Source organism: Peromyscus californicus, unplaced genomic scaffold (assembly GCF_007827085.1).
Source record: "Peromyscus californicus insignis strain IS unplaced genomic scaffold, ASM782708v3 Scaffold_11__1_contigs__length_118956290, whole genome shotgun sequence".
In the NCBI taxonomy this organism is placed as follows: Eukaryota; Metazoa; Chordata; class Mammalia; order Rodentia; family Cricetidae; genus Peromyscus; species Peromyscus californicus.
In genome coordinates this window covers 16,932,071-16,957,825 of record NW_026294402.1, presented here as the reverse complement: position 1 = coordinate 16,957,825, position 25,755 = coordinate 16,932,071, and the positions used below count along the sequence as shown (strand labels likewise).

The window sequence follows — 25,755 nt, the reverse complement described above, 5'->3', positions numbered from 1 at the left end:
GCTCACACCTGTTACCCCAGCACTTGGGAAGCTGAGGCAGGAGGGTTGCTGCAAGTCTGAGGTCAGCCAGGGCCAAATAAGGTGAATAATGACCTGGAGCAGAAACACCATCCAGAAAGAGAAAACATCGCAAGGCCTGCGACAAGCGCAGTTTTGTTTTTCTTTATTTGTCTACATTCAGCGGAATTCAAATGTACTGCCTGAATGATCCAGACATACCAAAACAAAACAAAACAAAACAAAACAAAACAAACCACTCTTTCTCACTGGTTTTTAAAATAAAATCTTCACTTATAAAACCGAAACACTAAAGCATTAAAATAAAGCAAGCTCATTTAACTCACTTCACAAAAGCATTAACAGATGCTGTATCCCTTCTGCAACTCTTTAAGGACACCCGATGGAACTCACACCGGGCAGGGACAGACAGAGGGACACCGCAAGGCAACAACTCCAACACTACTCAGACAAGGTGGAATGGCAACTAACAAACCACTGAAGACACGGAGTCCCAAACACAGCTAAATAGGGGTCACGGCACGGGCCTCAGGGACCACCACACTTCACAGCGTGGCAACATCGGCAGCATGGACGGGTGGGCACTGCGCCGGTGGACATGGCGACGGTGATGTGCAGACAGTCTCCCGAGACGAGTCGGAGGCAGAGGTGCAGGAGGTGAGAGGGAGAGCAGCCTGGGCCTTATCTGTACTGGTAGTTCATGCTGTGCTCTGGGTTCCGACTGTAGCCGCCTTGTGAGGACTGGTAGGAGCTGGAAGGGCCGCTGTAGCTCTGGCTGGACCCAGAGGAGCTGTAGTTCGACTGTGATGAGTACCCTCCTGCAAGATGGAGGGAGGGGGCTTAGCAGAGGTCTGGGCAACAGTTACACACTGCTGTACCCCAGGGTGGCAGGCAGTGGGCTCCTACTTTGTCACACTGGCCTATCACTCACTGCTACCCCAAGAGGTGGGACAACTGTGCCTTTAGGGCTGACGTCAAGTGCTGACTGACTGACCAGAGATAGGAGCCCCACAGCGCAGTTCAGTAGCTGCCAACATTTAAGAGTTAGGGACTTGAGGTCTCTGGCCCCCGAAAAGACTGAGCCCAGGCCCAGCCCCCAAGGGAAGGCAGCAGCAGCAGCAGCAGCAGCAGCAGCTGTCACATAGCCCCGCTCACAGTGCCCTGCCGGACCACTTGCCGTCCGGGCCCACCTTGTTTGCCTTGGTATGAAGAGCTGCCCCCAGAACCTCCGCCGTAACCCCCATGTGAGCCTGTGTTGTAGGATGACCCACTGGAGCCATAGCTGTTCCCGCCACTGCGGCCTCCACTACCACTGTAGTCTGAGGGGGGAAAAAAAAAAATCAGTGTGATTAGGGCCTGGGGCCAAGGACAGCTCAGATAGGTGAGGAGCCTTGGTGGGGAGCCCTGTCACAGTCACCCTGCCCTGGGTCAGGCTTATCACCCACTCTGAAGTCCACCTGTCTCACCTTCCCAACTGCCTCTTCTCCCCCAGGACACAATGCTTTTATCTGCCCCCCATCCCACCGCTTATTTAGCCCCCAATCCTCCTGATGACTGCTGTTCTCTCATGAGGACAAACACACCTACAACCCTACTGGGCAACAGTGCACATGAAGCCCGGAGGCCAGTGCATGGGGCTGGTTCACTGAGGAGCTGGATGGAATACAGCCCTTGGGAAGTTCCAGGAGGCAGCCTTGCAACTTCTACCCTGGTACCTAGCCACAGCATGGGGGCAGAGACCTCAGTCACAGGGAAGGGCCCTAGGGCCCAAGGTGACCCATCCAGGTTTCTCCCTACACTCACTCTCCCAGAGCGCCTCACAGTTCCTGGCTAGAGCTGGGCTTTTGGCCATCCCAACCAGGAAGTGGACACTGAAAGCCAACTCACTGAATTTGCTGTCGTAGCTGTAGTCGGAGCCCCCACCACCACCAGGGGAGCTGTAGGAGTTGGAGTAGGAGGAATAGCTGCCCTGCCCATGGCCGTAGCCCTTCTGCTTGCCCTGCGGTGTGCCGTAGCTGCTGTACTGGCTCTGGTTGTAGGGTTGCTGCTGGCCCTGGTGGGACTGGTAACCCGAGCTGTAGGAGGGTTTCTGCTGGCCCCCATGCAGCGGCTTCTTCCCAGCATGTTTCGGGGGCACTGGTGAGTTGTAGCTGTCTCCTTGGTAGTAGGAGCTGTAGCTGGATGAGCCACCACCGCCCCCGCTGCCTCCACCACCGGCATTCCCAGAATGCCCTCCATTGCTGTAGAACTGACCTAAACAGGGAAGCAGCAGATCAGGTGGAGGGTCCCCGAGTAAGGGCTGGGAGGGGAGAAAGGCAGCAGTCGTGGGCCCTGAAGGCTGGCCCACAGCTTACTGCTCAGAGCAGCCTGGCTTAAGCCAGCCCAGCCTTCAGCTCCACTCACCCTCAGCTGGTGACAAGGGTCTTTGCCAAGCAGCAGCACGACAGCAGCTTTGCAGATGTCAACATTACAATGAGATGGGCTCCGAGCGTGGTGACATTCAGGACTAGCTGACGGCTACCCAGATGTCCCCAACGGTGACAGGAAAAGCAAAGCACCCAGAAGCAGTGAGCCACCCCCCTTCCCTCCGTGCAGGAAATGAGCTCAACAGGCACAAGCCTTGGGGACCCCAGGAGATGCCTTGCCATGGAGGTCTCTAAGACCACCATGGTCTTCAAGACCAACTGCTCTAAAGAAAGTGACGTGAGACTCAAGACACTTGCCCGGCCTCCGTCCTGAGTGTGAAAACACAACTGAAGGCATAGAGTGGGTCCCCAGTCTCCTGAGAAGGCAAGCACAGGCTGAGACTGAGGTTCCATGTCGGATGGGGCCTCCCTCAATGGCAGGACTGATGAGCTAGCACTGTGGCCGCTGCGGTCGCTGGCCCCCACTTCTCATCACTGGGTTTATCCACGTGCTCCCTACTGGAGACTTGGGTGGAGTTGACAGGGGCAGGAGGACAACAGGGCTGGGCTGGGTCAAGGCATCACTTCAATCCCACTACAGGAGGGAGCTCCCTCCTCCAGGCTCAGGGGAAGCCAGAATATTGTCCAGTGCTCAACAGGGACCTTGGAGCTCCCAGAAGCCTGGATTCCCAAAGTAGCCCCAGCATGCAGACCTTAGCCCAGTGAACCCCATTAGGCCCCAGACAGGCAGAAGGGAGAAGGGTGCTCCCACACAGCCTGACCTTGCTTCCCTGGTTGAGACCTAAGGGCACTATGCCTTCCCTCTAGCCGCTGGTGGGTCCACAGCCCACCCCCATGCTGATGTTCCCCCAGCTGCTGGCACAAGCACAGGCAGAGGCAATGCCCCTGTGCAAGCCTGTCTCTAGACAGGCCTCTCCCACCCCATCACACAGCCACAACACTACAGAGGAGGAAGTGTCCCACAATGCAAGAAAGCAAACACATGGAGGCTCAGTGAGGATACTGGGAAGCCCAGGGCTCCAGATCACCCCCAACCCCAACCCCAGCACCTCCTCAGGCCCCTGCCTTGGCTTCCCCAGGGTCCTATGCTGAGCGACTGAGCGGCCTGCCTGAAGCCGGGCATGAATGAATCAGACGCCAGGACGGAGGGCTCATTACTTTAACATGTATTCATTTAAAAATAATAATAGTAATAAGGAAAAGGTAGGTTTTCAACGTCATTCAGAACTATTTCCTGGTATAAAAAGACATTATTCGCAAACAATAACTTTCTAAAAAATAAAAATAAAATAAAATACATCATGCAGGTCTCAGAAAGTTTCACTGACTTTTCAAACCTTGGGGAACAAGTCACACGATAACCATTTTGGCCACTTTTTGTCTGAATAAACATCAAATCTTGCAAGTCAAAGAAGGGGCAGATCTGCAGCAAAGACTACAGAGCAGAGGCCTAACCACAGTATCACAAGGATCCCCACCTGAAAGAAGGGGCCCTGTACTTTACACAATGGGGAGCAACTTCTAGGTGCCCGGCGGTGTAGACCCTGGTGGGGTCAAAGCCAGATCTTTGCTGGGGGGGGGGGGGGGACCTCTGGGAATGTGCGGGCCTCTTCCAGCTCAGTTTTAAAGGCCCATTGTGAAAAAGACAAACCCAAACCCAATCCAGAAGTCCATGCATTAACAGCTGTGATCAGGACTTGCAAAATTTCACGTTATTCTCTCCTTTCAAGCCTGTCTTACTTCTCACACAGGTAACGGAAGCGCAGTTTTGATGCCTTTGCAAATTCACGCTCTTAACTAAAAGCAGCCACAGAATCCCCTTAACCCCAGGACCCACCAGAGCATTTACAAAAGGTGGCAGGCCCTGCTCTACGCAAGTCCTGGCCATCCCAGAGGTTACATGCTCCTTAAAAAGGCAAGAAAAAGTCAGTTGCTCTGGATTCTCATGTACTGAAACCGTTCTCATCACTGCCAAAGGCATCAATCAGATGTGGAAATTTGTGAAAAGGTTAAAAATGCATACAAAACCTGCTGTAAATTAAGACAAAGGTAGATTAAAACGTGCCATTATCTGTCTCTTCAAATAAAGGAATGCTTTCCGTAAAAAGCAAAGCTGGGCCTTTGCCTTGATGCTGAACAACGCTGGTTCTAGAATTCTGAATTCTGTGCGAGGCTGCACAAAGAAAAAATAAAAATAAAAATAAGAAAAAAAAATAAATCTGAGAAAAGGGTTTTTCCACTTAGTGTGTACTTCGAAATGAGCAAGTTCAAAGGCAAACTCATGACAGAACCTGCCATTGTCTTAAGTCTGCAGGCTAACAGTTTCAGACAAGCTGCGGTGGAAAGCCACGGTTGAGAACCCCAGAGAAGCACAGGGACACAGCACGGACACTTTGGGTTTTGGAGTTGGAGGAAATTGGAGTAAAAAGTTGATTTTGTGTCAATACTTTTAGACGCTCTAGGAAGCCCCAAAATCATGATAGCCGTAGCAGTCTGTGAAAAAGTCACCTACAAAAGGGGGAGACAGAGCAGAGAGAAGAAATTAGAATTCTTTTGAAAAAGGGCACAGAGCGCCACATTTGAAATTCAGGTTTTAGATTTCTCTGCTCGTGTGACCCCCCAATGAAGGCTCCTTCTCAAGACAAAGAGCAGTGCACGGGCAGGAAGGCGCATTCTCAAAGACTGGTGCTTAAAGCAGAGAAATTTAAAAAGCCGACTTCAAAGGAACTTAGGCGGTAGGTACACAAGGGTGTGTTAGCATTAAAACTGTGACAGTTTGGACACACTTTGGGGACAGGGACTTGAGGGCCGGGGCTAACCTAATCACCGCAAAAAGGTACGGCTGGTGGCCCTGAACCTCAGAGATGCTAAGGCCAGCAACCTACCCTAACTCAGACCCAGACTACGCTGCTGCCGCCGCCGCAGCTTCCCAAGTGCAGACAGAGAGAGCGCACACTTACTGTAGCCTGCCGTGGCCGAATTGCTGCCGTACCCATAGCTTCCATATCCGGCACCTGCAAGAGAGCAGACAGGTTCCAGGGTGGATATGCACCCATCTACACCTTCCTTCCAAGGAGAGGAAACACAATCATCCCTGGAGTGTGCCATAGGTGACAGGAAGGGAGAGAACCCTCACCAGCATTCATGTAGCCTCCTCCATGGTTGGCGCCACCAAATCCTCGCCCTCGTCCTCGCCCACGGATGTTCCCTCCTCGACCCCGGCCTCGAAGGTTGGGAGGCGGGGGCACCTCGTTATGCATGGGGCCTCCCATGCCAAAGCCAGGGTTGTGTGGCTGAAAGAGAGTGCACAGGAGTGGGGCTCACACCACCCTCAGATCAATCAAATTCCTACCTAAGGCCAGAGGGCTCAAAGTTGAATTCTCACCTTGGCAGCAAATTTGGGTCCACCTCGGACAGGTACAGGGGTTCTCTTTTTTTTGTTGGCTTCAAGGGCAAGGGGGGCATCAGGAAAAAGCTTTTCTAACGCAGCAAGAGCAGCATAAGCCTTTGCCACCTTTTTGTTTGAACCAGCACCTTGAAACTTCTGACCATCCACTTCAACCTGTGGAAAAAACAGTGTGTGGGGACTGAGCTAACCCAGCACCTCTTCTAGTGTGAGGGCCTAGCTTAATTTAAAGCCTTTCCGCAGAGGCCCAGGCCTCTCCCAGAGCACTTCTTTCCCAGGAAGGTCAAGGTTGCCTCTAGCCACCTGATTACTCACCTCCATAACAAACCGTTTGTCGTGGCTGCCCCCAGTCTCAGAAATTAGCTCGTATTTGAGGCCACGCCTCTTCTCATTAAGCTCCATAACTGGGTTCTTGCCATGCTTAGTCAATATCGGCCCCTGCTGCTTGACGTCCTCAGGGAAAGCACAAAGAAAACCCCACTAAATTAGACTTGGGCCGGGCGGTGGTGGCGCACGCCTTTAATCCCAGCACTCGGGAGGCAGAGCCAGGCGGATCTCTGTGAGTTTGAGGTCAGCCTGGGCTACCAAGTGAGTTCCAGGAAAGGCGCAAAGCTACACAGGGAAACCCTGTCTCGAAAAACCAATAAATAAATAAATAAATAAAAAATTAAGACTCGGGCACTCCACCACCACCCAGAAGCCAAAAAGCCACTGAACCAAGGCCTCTCACTTGAGCCTCTAGATCTGGACCATCCTGTGTGCATGCCAGCTGCCATGTCTCAGGGATACAACCAACTCCACCCACCCCGTTCTGGCTCCCTGAGTACAGGTTCTGGGCTCCACAACTTCCACAGGTGCTCCCTTTGCAGATGACTGGCTACATGATCTGGCAGGTGAGTCCAGCCTTCTGACACTGTAAAACATTACTGTACACCAACCAAGCTCACACACAGGGACCGGCAAGATGGCTCAATGTGTAAAGACACTTGCCGCCAAGCCTGATGATCCAAGCTCCGTCAAAACAGACTTCTACAAGTTATACGACTAAATGTGTGCCCTCAAGGGTATACACACACAATAATGAATGTAATAAAAATAGTAATAATAAAATGAAATTGCTACAGGGCTTATTATATTAAAGGGGGAAATGGCTCAGTGGTTGCAGCACTGGCGGCTCTCCTAAGACATGGATTTGCTCCCATCACCCACACGGTGACTCCAAACCTTTTGTTTTTGTTTGTTTTGTTTTTCAAGACAGGGTTTCCTCCTGAGTGCTGGGATTAAAAGCATGCATCACCATCAATCACCTAGCTTCACAACCTTTTTTAACTACAGTTCCAAGAGATTTGAGGACACTGCACACATGTGTTGCACAGACACACACACAGACAAAAGATTCACATACATAAAATATAAAATGGAGAAAAAAAAAAGTTCAAGTTTGAGAACCATGCACCCCAGTTACAGAAAACTGCAAAACAACTCAGAATGTCTGAAGTGATCTCAGGCTCTCAGGTTAGGCCACACGTTGGACATGCCTGGCTCTGTTCTGCACATAAGGACTAGTGACTACCTGCTCTGTCCCGGGAATACGGCCCACCATGCAGCAGCGTCATTCCTAGCACCCACCACAGGCTCACCTCAGTCGTGGCATCTGAAGGGAAGACAGAACTGGGGTTGGAGACGGCTTCTACCACAGGGGGTGGGGCCACTACGGCTGGCTTCCCATCCGACTCCTCAGCCGAGTCCTCCCCTTTGCTGGAGTCTCTGCCTTCCGCGCCTGTTGGCAAGCCCATGTCCTGTAACACCTGTGGAGCAGACAGACCCAGGGCTCAGATGGCACAAGGCTTTCAAGGAACCACCTACAAAGGTCCTCCCACACCCCACAGAGCTTCCTAAGGTAACTTGTAGCACAATCTTAGCTACCTGCAAAGGTTTTTTTCCCCCTCCTTTTAGTTTCTCAGGTTGCCTCTGAAGCTGTGACACATGACTTGCTAAATGATCAAAAATCTATCTACCTCTGTGTTTCTACACCCTTTCTGAGATTCATACTGTCAGCTTGCAAACTGAGGCCTATGTGGGAAGGTGAATTTTGAAACTCGTTTGAAAAAGAGTATGCACCTGCAGCACTTACCTTTACAGCCACATGTAGTTTGGCCGTCTTTTTAGATGGCCCTGAGGCCTCGAAGGTACTGCCATCTACCTCCACAGACATGGTGAAGATGGGGGCATGAACAGGACCTGTCTGGGAGATCAGCTTGTACTGCAGCCCCGGCTTTAGCTGGTTCAGCCTCATCAGGGCATTCATAGCTTGGGGAGGTTCGGCCTTCTCCTCTAAGAAGAAACCAAGGTAAAAAGGGATGAAACTTGCAGAGCCCAGAAGAGCCAAAGCCTGGATGGAGACTGCTACATGACTCTGGGGCAAGTGACCTGGCCTGAGCCGTTCCCGCAGCCAGTGCGAGCGAGCGTAACTCACCATGGGACCCTCCCACTGCACCTGTGCCAGTTACTAGCCTGGGGGTCGTGGGGTGGGGAGAAAGCACCTTCCTCACTCTGAACCTCAGTCTGGACTGGAAGTCACAGTTCTCTCCCCTTAACCTCATGGGTTCTGGGGTCACAGATGTGAGCCACCAGTCCCAGACATCAGGTTTTCACAATACTTAAATATCAAGGGCAACTAGAGCTACATAACAATAACAGAGAACATGTCTCAAAAAAAAATCAAGGGCTGGGAAGATGGCTAAGAGGCCAAAGGGCCTACTGTGAATGCCCGAGAGTTCAGCTCCTGAGAACTCACATAAAGCCACATGGGACAGGGCACATCTGTGTTCTTCGCACTCCCATGGCTAGACAGGAGATGGAAGCACAAGAATCTCCAGGGGGGCCCGTGGGGCAGCTAGCCTGGCCTACTCAGCAGGAAACAGCAAAGAGATCCCGTCTAAAACAAAGTAGAAGGAAGGACAGACCCAAGGTCGTCCTCTAACCTCCACATGAACACCACGGGACATGCACATTCACACCCCACAGAAATTCTTTTTAAACATATGCAGATTAAAGATAGATAGATAGATAAATAAATAAGGCTTTTAGTGTGGCCTTCAAGGGATATTAAAAAAAAAAAAAAGACAAAAACATCCAGATGTACAGTAACTGAGACAGACGGAGGAAAGTGGGCACCAGCCAGGGAATGTTCTTACCTTTCTTCTGGATCTTCTTTTTCTTTTTGCTGGGAGACTTCTCCTCCCCATCCTCTTCCATGGGGCGTTTCATGGGTGTGATGGCATAGGTGGTGCTGGGGGGAATTTGAACTGAAAGGAGACCAGGTAGAAGCAGCTGAGACATGCAAACAGCACTCTGGAGAGAGCCCTGTCATCAGTGCCCATGGGTCCTTACCAGTGTAGTCCACTGGGTTCTCGTTCTTTGGTTTCTTGGGCATTTTGGAAGGCAGGGGGTCCATTCCCAGGACTTTATGGAGTTGACCAAAAGCAGCGAGCCGCAGAGCATGCTAGAGAAGGGGAAGAGGAGTCTGACTCGGCTGCCTCATGCCACAGTGACCACATGTGCGCTCACTAATGCCTTCTGAGATGGGGTGGAAGCTGGGGGGAGGGAGGGGCTGCTAAGAGTCTCCCTTAGGTCAGCAAGGGGTCCCCTGACAGCCAGGGCAGGGCCTGACAGCTCTGGCCCAGCCTTGCTGTGGGGGAGTGCCAGCCTGTGACCACCCCCCTCAAGAAGAGTACAGGAGACCCCAACCTGGGGGCTGGTTGCCACGTGGAGCCAAGTGGTAGAGCTGCAGGGGAAGAGCCTCGAGCAGTTCTCACAGCAAAGCTGTGGCCCACTGACCTCGCTGTGCCAACATGGCAGTCGAGCAGGTAGAGGCAGACAATCACATGTGGCACCAGAACAAAGCAGCAGCCCAGATTGGGGCTCCCTGTATCAGACACCATGCCTTTGCCTGGTCCCCAACCTGAGCCTATGACCCAGGGGCTGCCCTTCAAATGCCCAGTGAGTGCAGACTGGGCAAGGGCTCACGGTGGCAGTGGCGACGACTATACCTGCGCACTCTGTGTGATATCTTCCCGTTGCTGTCTGTCTAGATGCCCAATAGCATCAGTGGCTTCTTTTTCACAAGGGTCATAAATGCCAGAACCATCTGAAGGCAGGAAACAAGGAAGATATGCAGAGGATTATCCCTTGTCGTCTCATAAGAGTTGCTGGCTGAGGGAACCAGGTGTGTTACCCCCCCGCACCCCATCCACACCCAGCTCTGGAAAACACACCGAGCTCGGTGACCCACTCGGCATCCAGCCTTCGACAGAAATAAATTATATGTGTCTCAGAGCAAGAAAGTCACGTGGGAGTGGGTCACCACTGGCCCTGGGTCCGCCCCATTCACTGTTGCGGACCCGGCACAGGGCTGGATATGATGGTGCAAGAGGGTAGTCACGTGCTTTGGCCCTAGCAGGGGGACGTGGAGCTGCTGTATCCCTAACCCAGTCAGTGGACCAGTGAGGCAGTGGCTGTAAGGCCTTCATCCCTGTCCTTTTCCCTGTCCCTTGAAAATCACAAGGCCCCAACCTGGCATTACGATGCCGGAGGCCAGGCACTCCAGCACTCTTCGCAAGGCTTCGCCAGCACCCATGGGCCTATTGGCAGTGCCGATGGACTTCTCACACAGCAGCTCCAGCGGCTAAAAGGCAAGAGGGACAATGAGCATCCAGCCGCAGGAAACACCCTAGGAAGCCCTATCACTGGCTAGAGGGGTTAGGAGTCCCGAGACTGAAAGCCAGCCAGTGAGGTGAAAGGCCAACATCAGACATCTAGGCAGGGGCTTTCATAAAGGCAGTATGTATGGGCCAAGGGACAACACTGAGGACTGAGGTAATTGGGCTTAAACTGTAACCTCTTAATAGTGGGCTGTTAAGAAACAGGCAGCTTAAAAAAATAAAAGGAGAAGAAGGAGGAGGAGGAGGAGGAGGAGGAGGAGAAAACAGGCAATTGGCAGAACAGGCCTCAGGCCCTTGATGGCAAACTGTTCAAGATCACCTGCACCCCGATCCTTATATGACTAGTCACAGTGGACTGCCCAGGCAGCTCCCACCTCCTTTCTGAACTGTTACTCCTACCCACTCCCCGACCCAAGAAGGCCCTTGTCTTGCTTCCACCCCGACCCAGGGTCTGATGGATCACAACAGCCACCCAAGCCAACACCATGAAGCTATGTGAAGGCCACAACACTCTGAAAGGACATGCCTGGACAAACATTACCCCCACCCCTAATCATAAGGTGCCTTACCCATCCTCTGAGCGGACCCCAGGAGGGCACTCGGGTACACAAGTCCCTTAGGACACGGATGACAATGACACATGACTTCAGCCCATTGGCTCTGGCCTAGAGGAAGAAAGCGCAGGCTCTTCATACTCAGGGCACCACGGAGGACAGCAGGCACACATCAACAACACGAATCTCATGGTGCTGCTTTGCCAAGGGTAAACGGGTGCAGGGGTGCACAGCCACCAAGTGTGTGGCCAGCACGGAGCTCCCTGCCGTGTGGAAGGACGCCTGTTACTCTTACTGCAAAGCAGCCCACTGCTCAGCGGGAGCCTCCTCAGGGTTGTCAAGTCCAATTGATTTAGGCGCGCTCCTTTAGCAGCTGCACGCTGCAGGTGCTAACAAGACCGGCCCGGCTACAGTCAATGTCACGGACACTTTACGGTCAAAGTTAGCCATGGTGTCAAGCTTAGGCATTCTCTACCGAAAGACAAAGAGAAGAACAAAATGCAAACCTGGAACCACTTGGCGTGTCGGAGGGACGCCAAGGCAGCAAGGCATTTCTGCCTGTCCAGAACGTCCGGGGGGTCGTTGACTGATAGCGTTTCTATTCATGGATGGAATAAGAAGACAAGGCACAGTTTGACCAAGGGGTTCTGTCAGGTGCAAAGGGGATGTGGCAGCTTCCTAAAGGGCAGCTGAGTCTCCCACAATCTCAATTTGTGTCCACCCTGGACAAGGGAAGGAGAGGCTAAAGTGCCGTCAGCTCTGCTCTGAGAGGAAGTCAGAGAAACTGGGAGGCCCTCTCCAAAATTTTAAACCACAGACACAAAAACCAAAATCAAAAAAGAAGAGTTACTCTAAAGGTGTAATTGGCGGGGAAGGGAAAAGATAGATAGGCTGACCCTATCTTCTCAGAGACCCGTTCCCTTGATTCTTCCCCATAAATTAGCTAAGCTGGAATTTACCATAGGAAAAACAAAAACAAAAACAAAAAGGTGGGGGGAGTGGAAATGAACTCCCTCTCTGCTTCTCACAAACAGGCATCCACCTGAAGCACAGGGGACCACCTCCGCCCACCAGGCAGGACTGCCCTAGCCCCAGGCCTTGACAGAGAGAGTCCTGTTGGTCAAAGGTCCAGCGTCCCTGAGTGGATAAGCTAAGAGGGCTTTGGTCACTGGCATCAGATACATGTGCCAAAGGGAAATGAACAAGTCTGTCTCCACTGCAGTACAGCTAGGCTGTCGTTTGGCTCTCGGTGATTTGGATAAGGCCTGACAGCAGGCCCAGGAGGGCTGCAGAGAGATCGTGAATTGTATGGAGATGAAGTAACAGCCTGGCATCTGATGTGCAAAGACTGGGCTGGAAGACAGCACAATGGTTTAAAACCTTATCCAAAACTCCGCTGCAGCTCCTGGACTCCCTGAAGCTCAGAGTGCCACAGGCAGAGGCCAAAGGAAAACAGCCCGGCTCTGCCGCAGGGATCACTACTCCTACGTGCCGTTCATAGAGAAGCCATCTGGCTGCCGCTAACCACTGCAACACTGCAAGATTCCCGGGGGACACACTTTTTTTCAGAGGAAAACAAGTTTAACAAGGAGGTTCAAGACCATTCAAGGAGCATGAGAAACAAAATGGTGCACGCCCTATGCAAAGTGCTACTCACTTTTAGTGCCACTGTTGGGTCCAACTCCCAAGAACACAAGGCCAAGGGGAGACATGAATTTAGAGTACAGGCAGTCAGAGCTCCACTGACACCCTCTCATCAGAACACTCTAAAACTGAATAGCACATTTGAGCCAGAGGGAACACCAAGTCTGCAATGTTCTGCTGGCCTCTCTCGGCCTCCCTACCTCCGGCTAATATTTTCTCCATTTCTTCTCTGACAACAGGGGAGGTCAGGTGGATGGTCAAGGACAAGGGGGGTTCTTTTGTGTTTTTTATCACAATCGCAGCATCATCCACAGACTGGAGTATTTCGTACTTGTCTTCTGTTACAGTCTGGAGGAGGAAAAGAGGTAGCTTTCAAAACACTTTCTCTGTAAGGCAATCAACAATCCTGACAAACTCCATTGGGTCTCAGGTTATGAATACTAGGTGGGCCTCTAATCCTGTAGCCAGACAAGCTATTTCCACCAAGAATGTTAAAATGTAAAGGGAGGAGTCAGACGTGGTGGCTCATACCTATAATCCCAGCAGTTACAGAGACTAAGGCAGGATAATGAGTTCAAAGCTAACACAGGCCACAGAACAAGACTATCTCAAGGGCAGAGAGGGAAAGGAGCTAATGCAGTGGCAGCTATTCCAGTGACTTGGGAGACTGAGGCCAGAGGATAACTTGAGCCCAGCAAGTTAGTGCAAGCCTGGGCAGCATAATGACACCAAAACCAATCAATGTTAATTTAAAAACAAACAAACACCAAATGAAATTCAAGCCTGAGCATCAGGGTACATGCCTGAAACCCCGGCACCCTACAGACAAAAGCAAGAGGACACTGCTGCTGGAGGCCAACCTGGTCTAGAGAGCAAGCCACAGCTACACAGTGAAATCTAGTGTAAAAATAAATAAAAGCAACAGCTAGCCACCAGGAAGTCATATGCCTATAACCCTAGCACTCGGGATGCTGAGGCAGGAGACTGAACTCAAGGCCAGTTTGGGATACAAGGGAGAGCCTATCTAGAGAAAACCAGGTCTTTTTTCTCATTTTCTGAGACAAGCTCTTCTTGGCCAGTGGCTTTCTTATCTCACTCAGCCTTAGTGCTGGCTCAAGGCTGGGGCTTCTAAGTTCTAACATGGACCTAACATGCACACACTTCAAGGCTACAGAACAAAGTCCACGACAGAGGGGATCCACAGCCTCAACAAGTCCCATGCTGGGAGAAGCAGTCAGCAGACAACATGGAGGAGAAGCACATGCATTACTCTAGCCTACAGACAGGGAGAGACAAGGAACCATGTGTGTCCTGCAAGGCAGGTCTACAGGGTGCTCAACAGTCCACACTCAACTTCTTCATAAGCTAGTTCTTGTTAACTGGAAAAAATGTCAGTCTCAAACTATTTTTGTTAAAAGAAGTAAAGTGGGTCAGGCAGTGGTGGCGCACGCCTTTAATCCTAGCACTTGGGAGGCAGAGGCAGGCGGATCTCTGAGTTCGAGGACAGCCTGGTGTACAGAGTGAGTTCCAGGCTAGCCAGGACTACCCAGAGAAACCCTGTCTCAAAAAAGCAAAGTGCATACATATACTGTAGAGAGGACCTGTGCCCTGGAAATCGACCTCAGCATGGCTCACGTCTGGATCGGGGAATTCTTGCTGAGGAGGTTGTCCCGTGTCATACAGGGTGTTCGAAGCATCCCTGGCAACCACTCACTTGGGAAAGGAGTGCCTCGCTTCTCCCTATCCCCAGAGAGGTGGAGCTATCAGCTGTCAGGAAGCACTGATACAAGGAGCACGGCCCTGTGTGCAGCACACTAGAGATGGACTTGGGCAGCTCACTAACCACAGCGCTATGCACGCCTTGTGAGGCGTCCACCACATCCATTACTACCCCTAGAGATCACAAAGCTCTTTCTTTCAAAATATTTACCAATGTGCTCCACATAACAATCTTTAGAAAGAGATAATAGTCATCATGAAATCCCAGCTGTGAGAAACCACCTGAGAGTCTAACCTGTGGCAGTTCCTCTCAAGTTTCTAACATTCTGCACTTGCTGCTCTTCCAGATCTCAATTCACACCTCTCCCGAGGAGGTTCCCAAAATGGAATGTTTACTGACATACAAAGGCATTTTTCTTTGCAAAGTAACAATCTTAAAACCAACCTGAAATTTCTGTATGCTTATCTTTTAAGTTAAATCTAGGAGAACTTTTCTGGAAATTCAGAGTATGACAGTAAAGAAGCTCTGCTGTCTCTGGCTGCCCCCAGAGGGGCATGCTGGGATCAGCTTCTCAGCTCCTGAATGTCACATCACCCCTATCACTCAGACAAGTATGAGATTAGCCACAACTGGTCAGGGAGACCCATTCCTATAATCCTAGCATTCTGGAGGCAGGAAGATAAAGATGTCAAGGCCAGCCTGGGCTAATATGAGACTCTACCAAAAGTCAGGGCAGGGAGGGTGAGCCATAATGGATAAACTCTCGAAGAAAGTGGGGGAGGTAGATACACATACATCTGACCTGGAGTCTGGCTCAGTAAATGTTCAACAAGCATCAAAGACCATTAGTTATGCAGTATTTTAGTAACAGAAGAAATGACTGAGGTGTTTTTTTGAGTCAGGGTCTTACTCTATAGCCCAAGCTGGACTTGAATATGCATAATCTTCCTGACTCAGCCTCCTAACTGCTGGGATTACAGGTATAAGCCACCACGACCACTGTTTTCCCTCTTCTCTTTCTCTCTCTGAACTCTTCCACTGAGCTCCAGCTGCAGCCAAGTGAGTGGAGTTTTAAGTATGTCCAGGTCTGACCCACGAAGAGTTAATGCCCTTCCTTCCTTCATCCCATGCAGCCTACACATGGTATTTTTATTCTAGCCCAATAGTCCAGGCTTCACACATGAGGGCACAAAGCTTTAACTAACAACTAGCAGACTGTGCACCACTATAAGCAGTGGATGATTTCCCACAGGCCCTCAAAGGCCCTGTGGTGACCTGCTCGTTATCAAGTTGAACACATGGAAGATACACATGACACAGATAGGCCCTCTCTTCCTCTGACCATCTTCTCCACAAGCGCTAGGACCCCCTCTGGCATGGTGGTGGTGGTGGTGGTGACTCACAGTGAGCTGGATGGCCAGGTTGTCAGCCACCTTGTCCAGAAGGGCAGTTGTGGGCTTCTCCTTACAGAGCAGAACCAGCTCCAGATCCAAGTCCCCCTTGAGCAGAAGACCCTTGGCTACCAGGCCGACCCGCATCACGCCCCTCAGGGTCCTAGTCATGTGTTCCGCCTTCTGTTCCCTGAGAGACAGACAAAAGTCGGGCTCAATGGGAAGCCAACCTAGCCAGAACCCAGGGAGACTGTCACTTCTTAGGAGAGATGCTAGCTTAGCTGTGCCACATAGTGACACAGACCTGTAATCCCAGCACTCAGGAGGCTGAGGCAGAAGGACCTCTGTGGTTTTGGTGCTACCTTGGGCTACAAAGTAAGTTGAAGGTCAGCATGGGCTATCCCATGAGATCCTGTCACAAAAAAACACTATAAGAGCTAAGCAAGATAGAGGCAGGAGGCATCAGGAATTCAAGTGCAGGCTTCAGTACCTAGTGAGGTAGCAAGTCTGGGCAACATGAGACCCTGCCTGAAAAGGCCTGAGCCTTCCTACACGCACACGCGCACACACACACACACACACACACACACAGAGAGAGAGAGAGAGAGAGAGAGAGAGAGAGAGAGAGAGAGAGAGAGAGAACCCTGAGACTCACCCAGCCCCTTCTTTGCTCTCATCGTCTGGGGGCGTATCCATATTTTCTGCCTCAGCGAGTTCGCTGCCGCCCTTCTCCTGCTCATCAATCCAGTCAGAGACAGCCTTGAGGGCCCGCTCAGTGTGAGATACCATATTCTGTACGGCCTCCAGCTCTTCTTGCGTTGGGTACACTGAAGAATGCTTTGCCATCACATGGCGATCATCGTTCACAAAAATTCTCATGGGACGCTGGAAATGCGAAAACTACGCTAAAAATGACGCAAGGACAGCCAGCAGCCCACCCCTCACCACTTAGTACCATTCCATCCTTCACAGAAGATAGACTATGGGAATATGGCCCGCAGCCTGAGAGAAGACTCTCAGGCAGCAGCAGAAATGGGGCACTTTACGTATCGCTCGCTACACTACAGTAGTCCCCCTTATCCGCGGGGTACACATTTCAAGACCCCAGTGGATGCCTTAAAGCGCGGACAGCACCAAAATCGAAATGTGGTCGGGTTTAACCTCTATGCACACAGGTATGGTAGTTTTAATTGGTCAATCGGGCACAGGAAGGGCTTAGACAGGACGGAATGTGAATGTGGTCTCCCTCCAAGTAGCTGCTCATCCTACTCACCCTTCTTCTTCTTGTGATGAAGTGATGATGGTACAATGCCTACGTGATGAGATGAAGTGAGGTGAATGACGCAGGCATCAGGATGGCGCACAATTTAACACTTAGCAATTTTTTTTCTTTCTGGAAATTTCCACTTAATATTTTCAGACTGCGGTGGACCGCAGGTAACTGAATCCGCGGGAAGCGATAACACGGCTAAGGGGGGACTACTGTATTCACATCGTGACACGTAATTATTTTAAAGAATTTAAAATGTCTTAAGACAAAATGCTAATAGCAGCAAATGCTTTGGGGACATGCTATGGGTATCTTTGTATATAAGTGAAAAAATAGTGTCTATGATCAAAGAAAAAAATTGTCTTACCATTTTTCCTTCCTTTTTTCTTGTAGTGTCTGGAAATCAGTCTTGGATTATCTTTTCAAATTGTGACAGCTTTCCTTGGTGTTACCAATACTTCAACTATCTATAAGACCAGAAAACCTTTTTAGTTTTAAATACCCCAGAGACACATGCTCCCAGCAGCCATATACTTGGTAGTAAGAATGAAGGCTCAGCTCACAAAGGGCTAGATCACAGCAGGACACATCTGTCTTCCCAGGGAGCCAAGCCAAGGCAACAAACAACTCACTCCAATTTCCCTTCACAGGAAGACAGCAGGATTCCAGAAGACCTATCTAAATCCAGCCACACACTGAGGGGATTTCTGTTTGCCCATGTTTCATTTCTTCCTATATAGCATGCTGGGGGGCAGCAGAGAGGGTGTCAGGATTTTATGCAACCCAGGCTGGCTCCAAAGTCCAAATCCTTCTGCTTCCACTTCCCAAGTGCCAGGACTACAGGTGTGCACCATCAAGCCTAGCTTGGACTCTTCTGTAGTTCTAGAGCAGGGATTCCTATGGGCATATGCTCTACCACTGACAATCTCGCAAATGTGTGGTATATGCACACAAGTCTTTGTGGGTACATGTGAAAGGACAAAGAAGGCTTTAGTGTCCTGCTCTATCATTCCCTACTTTATCCCCTTGCAACAGAGCCCCTCACCAAACCTAGAACTGTGTTGGCACTCGAAAGGCCCTGGTACCCTCCTGTCTCTGCCCCACCCACAACAGTAGGGCTCCATCTTGTGGCCATGTCCAGCCCAGCTTCTTACAAGGACACTGGGAATTCTAGCTCAGGTCTTCATGCCTGTGCAGCAAGCACTCCTATCCATCAGGCCATCTCCCTCCCAAGGTTGGTTTTTCAAGGCAGGATCTCTGGTAGCTAAGGCTGGTCTCAAATTTGCTACACAGGGGAATATGACCTTCACTTCAGGATTCTCCTCTACCCTACCTTCAAGTGCTAGATTAGAGGCATTTGTCACAGAAATCAAAATTGTACTTAGTCTGTAGTTCCAGACTGAACCACAGAGACTCATATAGCTAAGCACGTGCTCATTTCACTGCCTATACTCCACCACCCAAGCATGCTGGGCTTTATAAATCAACCGAAGCAGGAGGCGGAACAGAGGTTGCTCAGTAGTAAAGCATGTGCTTAGCTTTACTACTGCAGGCACTGGGTGTTATCCCAGCACTAAACCGGAAACTCAAAACATCATGTAATAGGGAATCATGGCACACTAAGTGACCCAGGTAGGATGTCTGGAGTTCAAGGCCAGAATGAGCTACAAGGCAACATCCTGGCAAAAACAAAACACAAAGAAGGAGGGCTGGCAAGATGGACTGATGGGTTGCCATCAAGCCTGATGGAATGAGTTTAAACCCTAGGCCCACAGTAGAAGGATAAACCCACAAGTTGTCCCTTGACCATGTGTGTGCCATAGCACATTCCTCCCCTGTGCAAGTAAATGCAATACAAAAATTTGAAAAAAATCAGCCAGTTGATGGTGGTGAACACCTTTAATCCCAGCACTCAGGAGGTAGAGGCAGGAGGATCTCTGTGAGTTTAAGGCTAGCCTGGTCTAGAGTTCCAGACAGCCAGGATTGTTAGACAAAGAAACCCTGTCTCAAAAAAAATTTTTTTTGAAAAATCAAATAAGTAAAAACATAAGATTAAGAAGCTACCAAAAAAATGTTGCAAGTAGAAATGTTCATCAAAATATGGGTGCTATTCTTGTACAATCCTAGCACTTTGCGAGGACAGGAACAGAAGGAGTACTGTGTGATAGAGGACAGACTGGGTCTACAGAGCAAATTCCAGGACAGCCAGGGTTACAGAGAAACCCTGTCTCAAAAAGAAAAAAGACAACTGCTTGTTAGAAATAGCAGTACCCCCCTGTAGCCCTGTATTCAGGAAGCAGAGGCCAAGGGGTGTAAAAGTTGAGGCCAGCCTAGGCTACAAGCAAAACTCCTATCTCAATAAACAGACAGGGCAGGGGATGGCCTCCTGGATAAAGGCACTTGCTAAGCAAACATGAGCACCAGGGGGTGAATCCCCAACACTCATGTACTAAGTCTGTAATCCCAGCAGTGTGTGGGTCAGAGACAGAAGGATGGCTACAGCTTTCTGCTGACAGCCTAGCTCCAGATTCAGTGAGTGAGCCTGTGTAAGGACTCAGGTCTCTGGAGTGATAGAGCAGGACACACACACTATCCTCCTCCTCTGGTTCCTCTCCTCTCATACACACAGGCATACACATCAAGCACATAAAGAAATCAAACACACACGCATACAAACAGATCAAAATATCAACTCCACGTGTTTAGAGAAGGAAAAAAAGGTGGGAGCTCTGACCCATAGGACACTACAGGGACAGACAAAAGGTCCTAACGAGCTTCTGTCACACAAACAAGGAGAGCTCTCAGCCTTGTGTGCAGTGGGCCTGGGTTAATGCAGACTCCTATAACCAGTCCAAATGCTAAAGGTAAGTGATTACTGCATTCACTCACTCCAAGATTCCGGAAACATCACAGAAGAGAGAGCAGAGGCCATGAAGAGCTGCAGATGTAATAGGAGTACTGTTGAAAGCATGTCTTCTGGACGGCATGGCCATTGCACGAACTCATAGCAGCTGTAGCTAGCTGCACAGGAGCTACATTATGCAGGGCCTCTCAACATTTTAGCATGGGTGAAGGAGGAGCTTATGAGGCCCCACCCTTGCTGAGGAGCTCTTGGTAGTTAATAGTTGCTGAGGGAGACAGTCATTTTCTTCAGGGAGGCAGCCACTGTTAAGATGCTCATGCTCCAGTATGGAACAACCCCCCCACCCCCACCCCCACCCCATATTCGCACATAGACAAGCAACCCTAATTAAAGATAATGGGTTACAAAACAATAACAAACAAAGCAAAAAAACAAAACAAAACAAAACAAAAAACTGGGGCAAGAGGGGACTTGTTGAAAGAGATTCAGCAGGAATAATCAAAATATATTATATACATGTACAGAACTGTTGAAAAACCTTTCTAAAAGTAAGAGTCAGCAGGATGGCTCAGGGGGTAAGGGCACTGACCACCAATTCCTCCCCCAAACAGTCCTCTGAACCTCCTCAGGCTTAGCATGGCATGGCATGTGCCCGCCCCCAAGCAATAAAAAAATTAACATAATTAAAAGACAAAGTAACATTTGGAAAAGCTAAAAGGTAGAAACAAGTGCACCAAGTAGATACCCCCATGGACTCAACTTTGGAAAAGTTAAGGCACCAAGTATGTAACACAAGTGTGCAGGGCAAAAAAAACCTCTCTAAACAACATGCAAACTACAACCTACTCGACTCCTGCGCCCTACAAACAGCCTGTCCAGCCTGCAATTGTACACCAGTCAACGGCTGATTCCTTCCACAGCACTGTGCTCCATCACATCAGTGAGGCCCTCCGACCACATTGTTACAACAAAGACTGTACTGTAGGCACAAATCTCAAAAGGTATAAGCTGCAAGGACAAACTGCCAAGACTGGCCAAAGAGACCTTCCCAAAGGTCTTCAGGACTACCTACCAAACTCTGCCAAGTTAGAAGTTCAACTAATACCACAGAGTGGGATTGAGAGTGCCGCAGAGGTGGTTACCAGGAAAGAGGAGAAAGGGGCTGGAGAGATGGCTCAGGGGTTAAGAGCACTGGCTGCCCTTCCTGAGGTCCTGAGTTCGATTCCCAGCAACCATATGGTGGCTCACAACCATCTATAATGAGATCTGGTGCCCTCTTCTGGCCTGCAGGCATACATGCAGACAGAATGCTGTATACATAATAAATACATTAATTTTAAAAAATAAAAAAAGGAAAGAGGAGAAAGGCTTCATAGGAGAACGGTAGGGGAAGGAGAGAGTGCCCGAGTGTGAGATGCTAAGAGGTGGAGACCAAGCCTAGGCTGTAACTGCTCCTAAGCAGCCACATGTGGGAGAGGCCACAGCCCTTTGCGTTCGAACTTTCTATGGAGCTTCCTTCTTACATCTACAGTAGAGGGGCCTCTGTACAACATCCCGAAAACTAAGCAGACCAGCCTACATAAGCCATGAAGCCCAAGTCCCTCTGACTCCTAAGTGTCAGCAGCTTCGACTCACAATTGTTACTGTGACCAGCTGATCCAGGTTCTTCCCATGTCAAGGAAGAGATTGGAACTCAATTACAAGTCAACTATACATAGCTGTGTTGGACAGGATGCTTATGCACACCTATAATTTCAGCACTTGGGAGGTACAGGCAGGATCAGGATCCTGTTCGTGGCAGGCCTAGGTTAAGTGAAAATTTATCTCAAAAACCATACTTGAGAGCTGGAGAGACACTATGGTTAAGAGCACTGGCTACTCTTCTTGTGTACTGGAGTTCAACTCTTAGCACCCATATTCAGTGGTTTACACCCTTCTGTAACTCCAGCTCCAGGCGACCTTCTTCTCATCTCCACAAACACCTATACTCTCCTACTTATCTACACACCAACACACACGTCAGCAAATACATACACATACATACATAAGTAAAAAGAGAATTTTTTTTTTAAATTTAATGCTTAGATGTGATAACTAGGGACTAGACAGCTTGGCAGATCCTGCTCTCAAGACCAAGTTAGAGCCAGGTATAATGGAGCATGCCTTTAATCTCAAGACTCAGGAGGCAGAGGCGGGGGGGTGGGGGGGGGTGGGGGGGGTGTCTTTAAGTTTGAGGCCAGCTTGATCTACATACCAGGAAGCCAAGGCTATGTTTCAAAAACCAAAACAAAACAACAGACCCAAGTTCAGCTCTCAGCATCTCCCTCTAGTTCCAGGGGACCTAACATCCCTCTTATGGACTCCACAGTACCTACACACAGATGCACATACTAAACATAACTAGAGACACACATAAATAAAAAATTAAAACAAATCTTAAAAAATAAATAAATAAAAGATACCTTTAAACCAGCAACCCAGGAGGCAAAAGCAGGTGGATAGCTCAATTTCAGGCCAGCTTGCCTACAAAGCAGGGTCCAGATCAGCCAGAGCTACACAGTGAGTTCCTGTCTCAAAAAAAAGGGGAGGGGGGAAATAATTATGATATTTTGATGCCTTGAGCTGTTAGAAGGGGAGGAATATGTTAATCTAGCTGCTTGTGCCTAGTTCAGATAAATACATGGCTAAAATTACTACATGCCTATTGTTTCCCAGAAATACTCCAGAGAGAAAATACAAAAGGATGAGTAAAACTGCAAGGCACTGGGCAGAGCTAAAGCTGGGAGACTGGCTGGGCCGTGGTGGTGCACGCCTTTAATTCCAGCACTTGGGAGGCAGAGGCAGGAGGATTTCTGTGAGTTCGAGGCCAGCCTGGGCTACAGAGTGAGTTACAGGACAGCCAGGACTGTATCACAGAGAAACCCTGCCTCAAGGGGGCAAGAAAAGCTGGGAGATGGTTGTCCTGGAGCTCATTTGTGCTCCTTTGAGAAACTCATGACAGATCTCCTGGTCTGCAGTACTGGGAATGAAATGCAGGGCTGTGGGCATGCTGAGCAAGTCTCTACACTGGTCCTGTCCCCAGCCCCTTTTCACTTTTTTTTTTTTTTTAAGGGGTTTCTCTGTGTAGTTTTGGAGCCTCTCCTGGAATTCACTCTGTAGCCCAAGCTGGCCTCGGAACTCACAGAGATCCTCCTGCCTCTACCTCCCGAGTGCTGGGATTAAAGGTGTGTGCCATCACAGCCTGGTTCCTTTTCACTTTTTATTTTGAGAAAATCTTGCCAATTTCCCCTGGGTGGACCTTCAACCCACCCCCTCCTGCCCTAGCCTCCCCAAATGCTGGGGATACTTGTGTGCAATAGCGCACACCACTAGTTGTTTTAATTATTTATTTTGTGTGTCTTTGGTGGAACTGGAAGGGCGGTGGGCACGTATGCATGCCACAGTGTGCCTATGGTGGTCAGAGTTGGTTCTCTCCTTCCACCATGTGGGTCCTGGGGATAAACTCAGGTCATCAGGCTCGGCAAGAAGTGCTTTACACACTGGACATCACACCAGCCCCATTAGTTTACTTTTACTGAATAATAAACTTAGGTATTTCTGATAAAGCACAGCCAGTGGCAAGTAACTATAAACAAATCCAAAGAGCAGTAAACCAACCACAGTCTGGATTCTGCCAGGCAAAGGAAATACCATCAGCTCTTGCTGGCTGTCACCCCAAGTCCCATCTACAGCACTATCAATCAAGCCAAATCTCTGTGAAATCTCATGAATGCACAATCATGAAGCTTCTATGTAAGAAGTACATTTATGTTTTATTTTTCTGATATTAAAAGTTACTTAACAAAGACTTGTTTCCATTTTTTTTTTTAAAAAAGTACATTTATGCAGGCCAGAGAGGTAACTTGGCAGTTAAGAGTATGTGCTGCTCTTCCAGAGGACCCCCGTTCAATTCCCAGCATTTTCATGGTGGCTCACAACCTTCTGTAACTCCAATTCTTGGAAATCTACTCTCTTTCAGCCTCCTCAGGCAGCAGCAAGCACAAACATGGTGCACAGACATATGTAAAAGAAAACACTTGAACACACTAATAAAAAATGGTTACTTGTGGGCATGTGCACTATCAGTGTGCAGGCACAGCACTTAAGAGTCATCGAGAGGACAACTTCCAGTGTCGATCCTCAAATGCCATCCACCTCTTTTCTGAGACTATCACTAGCCTGAAGTTCCCCAAGTAAGCAGGGATGTCTACTCAGCAATCTTCCTGTCCCCAGTTCCCATAGCTGGGATGATAAGCAAGTGACAGCATACCTGGCTTTTTAGAAATTTATCAGATTTATTCATTTTATTTTATGTGTACAAGTGTTTTGCCCACACATGTGTATGTGCACCATGTAAATGTCTGGTGACCAAAGAGGTCAGATAAAGCCATCAGATCCCCTGGAACTGGAGTTGTAAATGGTTGTGAACATACATATGGTGCTACTCCTGCTCTTAACCACTGAGATATGCCTTCACCCCCCACCGAGCTTTTAAAAAACTTGTTCTGAGCCGGGGGGGTGGCGGCGGCGGCGGCGGCGCGCCTTTTAATCCCAGCACTCGGGAGGCAGAGGCAGGTGGATCTTGAGGCCAGCCTGGGCTACATAGTAAGTTCCAGGAAAGGCGCAAAGCTACACAGAGAAACCCTGTCTCGAAAAACAAAAACAAAAACAAAAAAAAACTTGTTCTGAGACCCAACTCAGGTTTCTCCTTGCAGGAACTTTACCAATAGAGCCATCTCTGCAGGCCTCCAAGTCATATTTATTTAAACAAGTATTTACCACTTTATTTGTCCAGTATTTCTCTCTTCTATTGGGTCTGATGGTAGGTCAGTGACAGATAAGCCTGCAGGCTGGGGACAGGGGGACTTGTGAGGTGAGCCAATGGCCCTAACTGCTGCTCCTGCAGAGGTTGTGGCTCTCCTGTCTCCCAGTAGATGGTTCTTAGGTAACAACTACTGATGCTAAACTTTAACGTAGTATTTATTTTAGCCACAAACTCTTCATCCTAGGAGACACTATAAAGTATCACTGGGATAAAGCAGAATCAATGTTAGTAAGAAAAACAATCGGGCTGGAGAGATGGCTCAGCACTTATGAGCACTTGCTGCTTTTACAGAGGACCCAGGTTCAGTTCCCAGCACCCACATGGTGGCTCACACATCTGTAACTCCAGTTCCAGGGGATCCAACATTCTCTTCTGACCTCTGTCGGCACTGCACACACATGGTACACATACATGCAAGAGAATACCCACAAAAATAAAATAAAGTTGTTTTTTTTTCTAAATGACATTCTGTCTCAGAAACAAACAAAACTTAAGAAAACATCCCAAATTAGAAGAACTGCAAATAAATACTGAACTCCAAATAACTTTGTAAGATGGCAACACTCTGCTCCTTGGTCTTAAATGCATCATAAAAAAAACTAAAAAAATAAATAAAGGAGGTGCTGGGTGGGATGGCTCACTGGATACATGTGCTTGCTATGCAAGGCATGAGGATCTAAGTTTGGACCCCAGCACTCCTGCAAGATGCTGGGGCATAGCTATCCCAACCTACAAACCCCGTGCTGTAGGACGTGAAAACAGGAGGATCTCAGGGCTTGCTGGCTTCCAGCCGACCTCCAGGTTCAGAGAAACCCTTTTCAAGGGAAATAAGGTAAAGAGTGACAGAACAGGACACTTAATATCCTCCTCTGCCA

General features: G+C 49.4%; 1 protein-coding gene across 12 annotated transcripts in view; it reads right to left on the bottom strand.

The window, feature by feature from the left end:
* Positions 1-147: 147 nt before the first annotated feature.
* Ilf3 (interleukin enhancer binding factor 3) overlaps positions 148-25,755 on the bottom strand; it is a 44,145-nt gene continuing 18,537 nt past the window's right edge. The window contains exons 2-23 of one of the 12 annotated variants that reach the window (XM_052753918.1): positions 22,479-22,583; positions 17,521-17,620; positions 17,157-17,195; positions 16,539-16,768; positions 15,896-16,073; positions 12,973-13,120; positions 11,635-11,726; positions 11,144-11,239; positions 10,426-10,537; positions 9,903-10,000; positions 9,244-9,355; positions 9,048-9,158; positions 7,985-8,184; positions 7,491-7,658; positions 6,166-6,291; positions 5,830-6,006; positions 5,581-5,737; positions 5,405-5,458; positions 4,510-4,617; positions 1,906-2,271; positions 1,209-1,337; positions 148-836 (exon numbers count right to left, since the gene is read on the bottom strand). In XM_052753918.1, coding sequence (XP_052609878.1) covers positions 700-836; positions 1,209-1,337; positions 1,906-2,271; positions 4,510-4,617; positions 5,405-5,458; positions 5,581-5,737; positions 5,830-6,006; positions 6,166-6,291; positions 7,491-7,658; positions 7,985-8,184; positions 9,048-9,158; positions 9,244-9,355; positions 9,903-10,000; positions 10,426-10,537; positions 11,144-11,239; positions 11,635-11,726; positions 12,973-13,120; positions 15,896-16,073; positions 16,539-16,768; positions 17,157-17,195; positions 17,521-17,523 — 2,841 coding nt within the window. In that variant the 5' untranslated portion in view covers positions 17,524-17,620; positions 22,479-22,583 and the 3' untranslated portion in view covers positions 148-699. The other 11 variants (XM_052753909.1, XM_052753949.1, XM_052753965.1 and 8 more) reach the window with 11 other exon arrangements.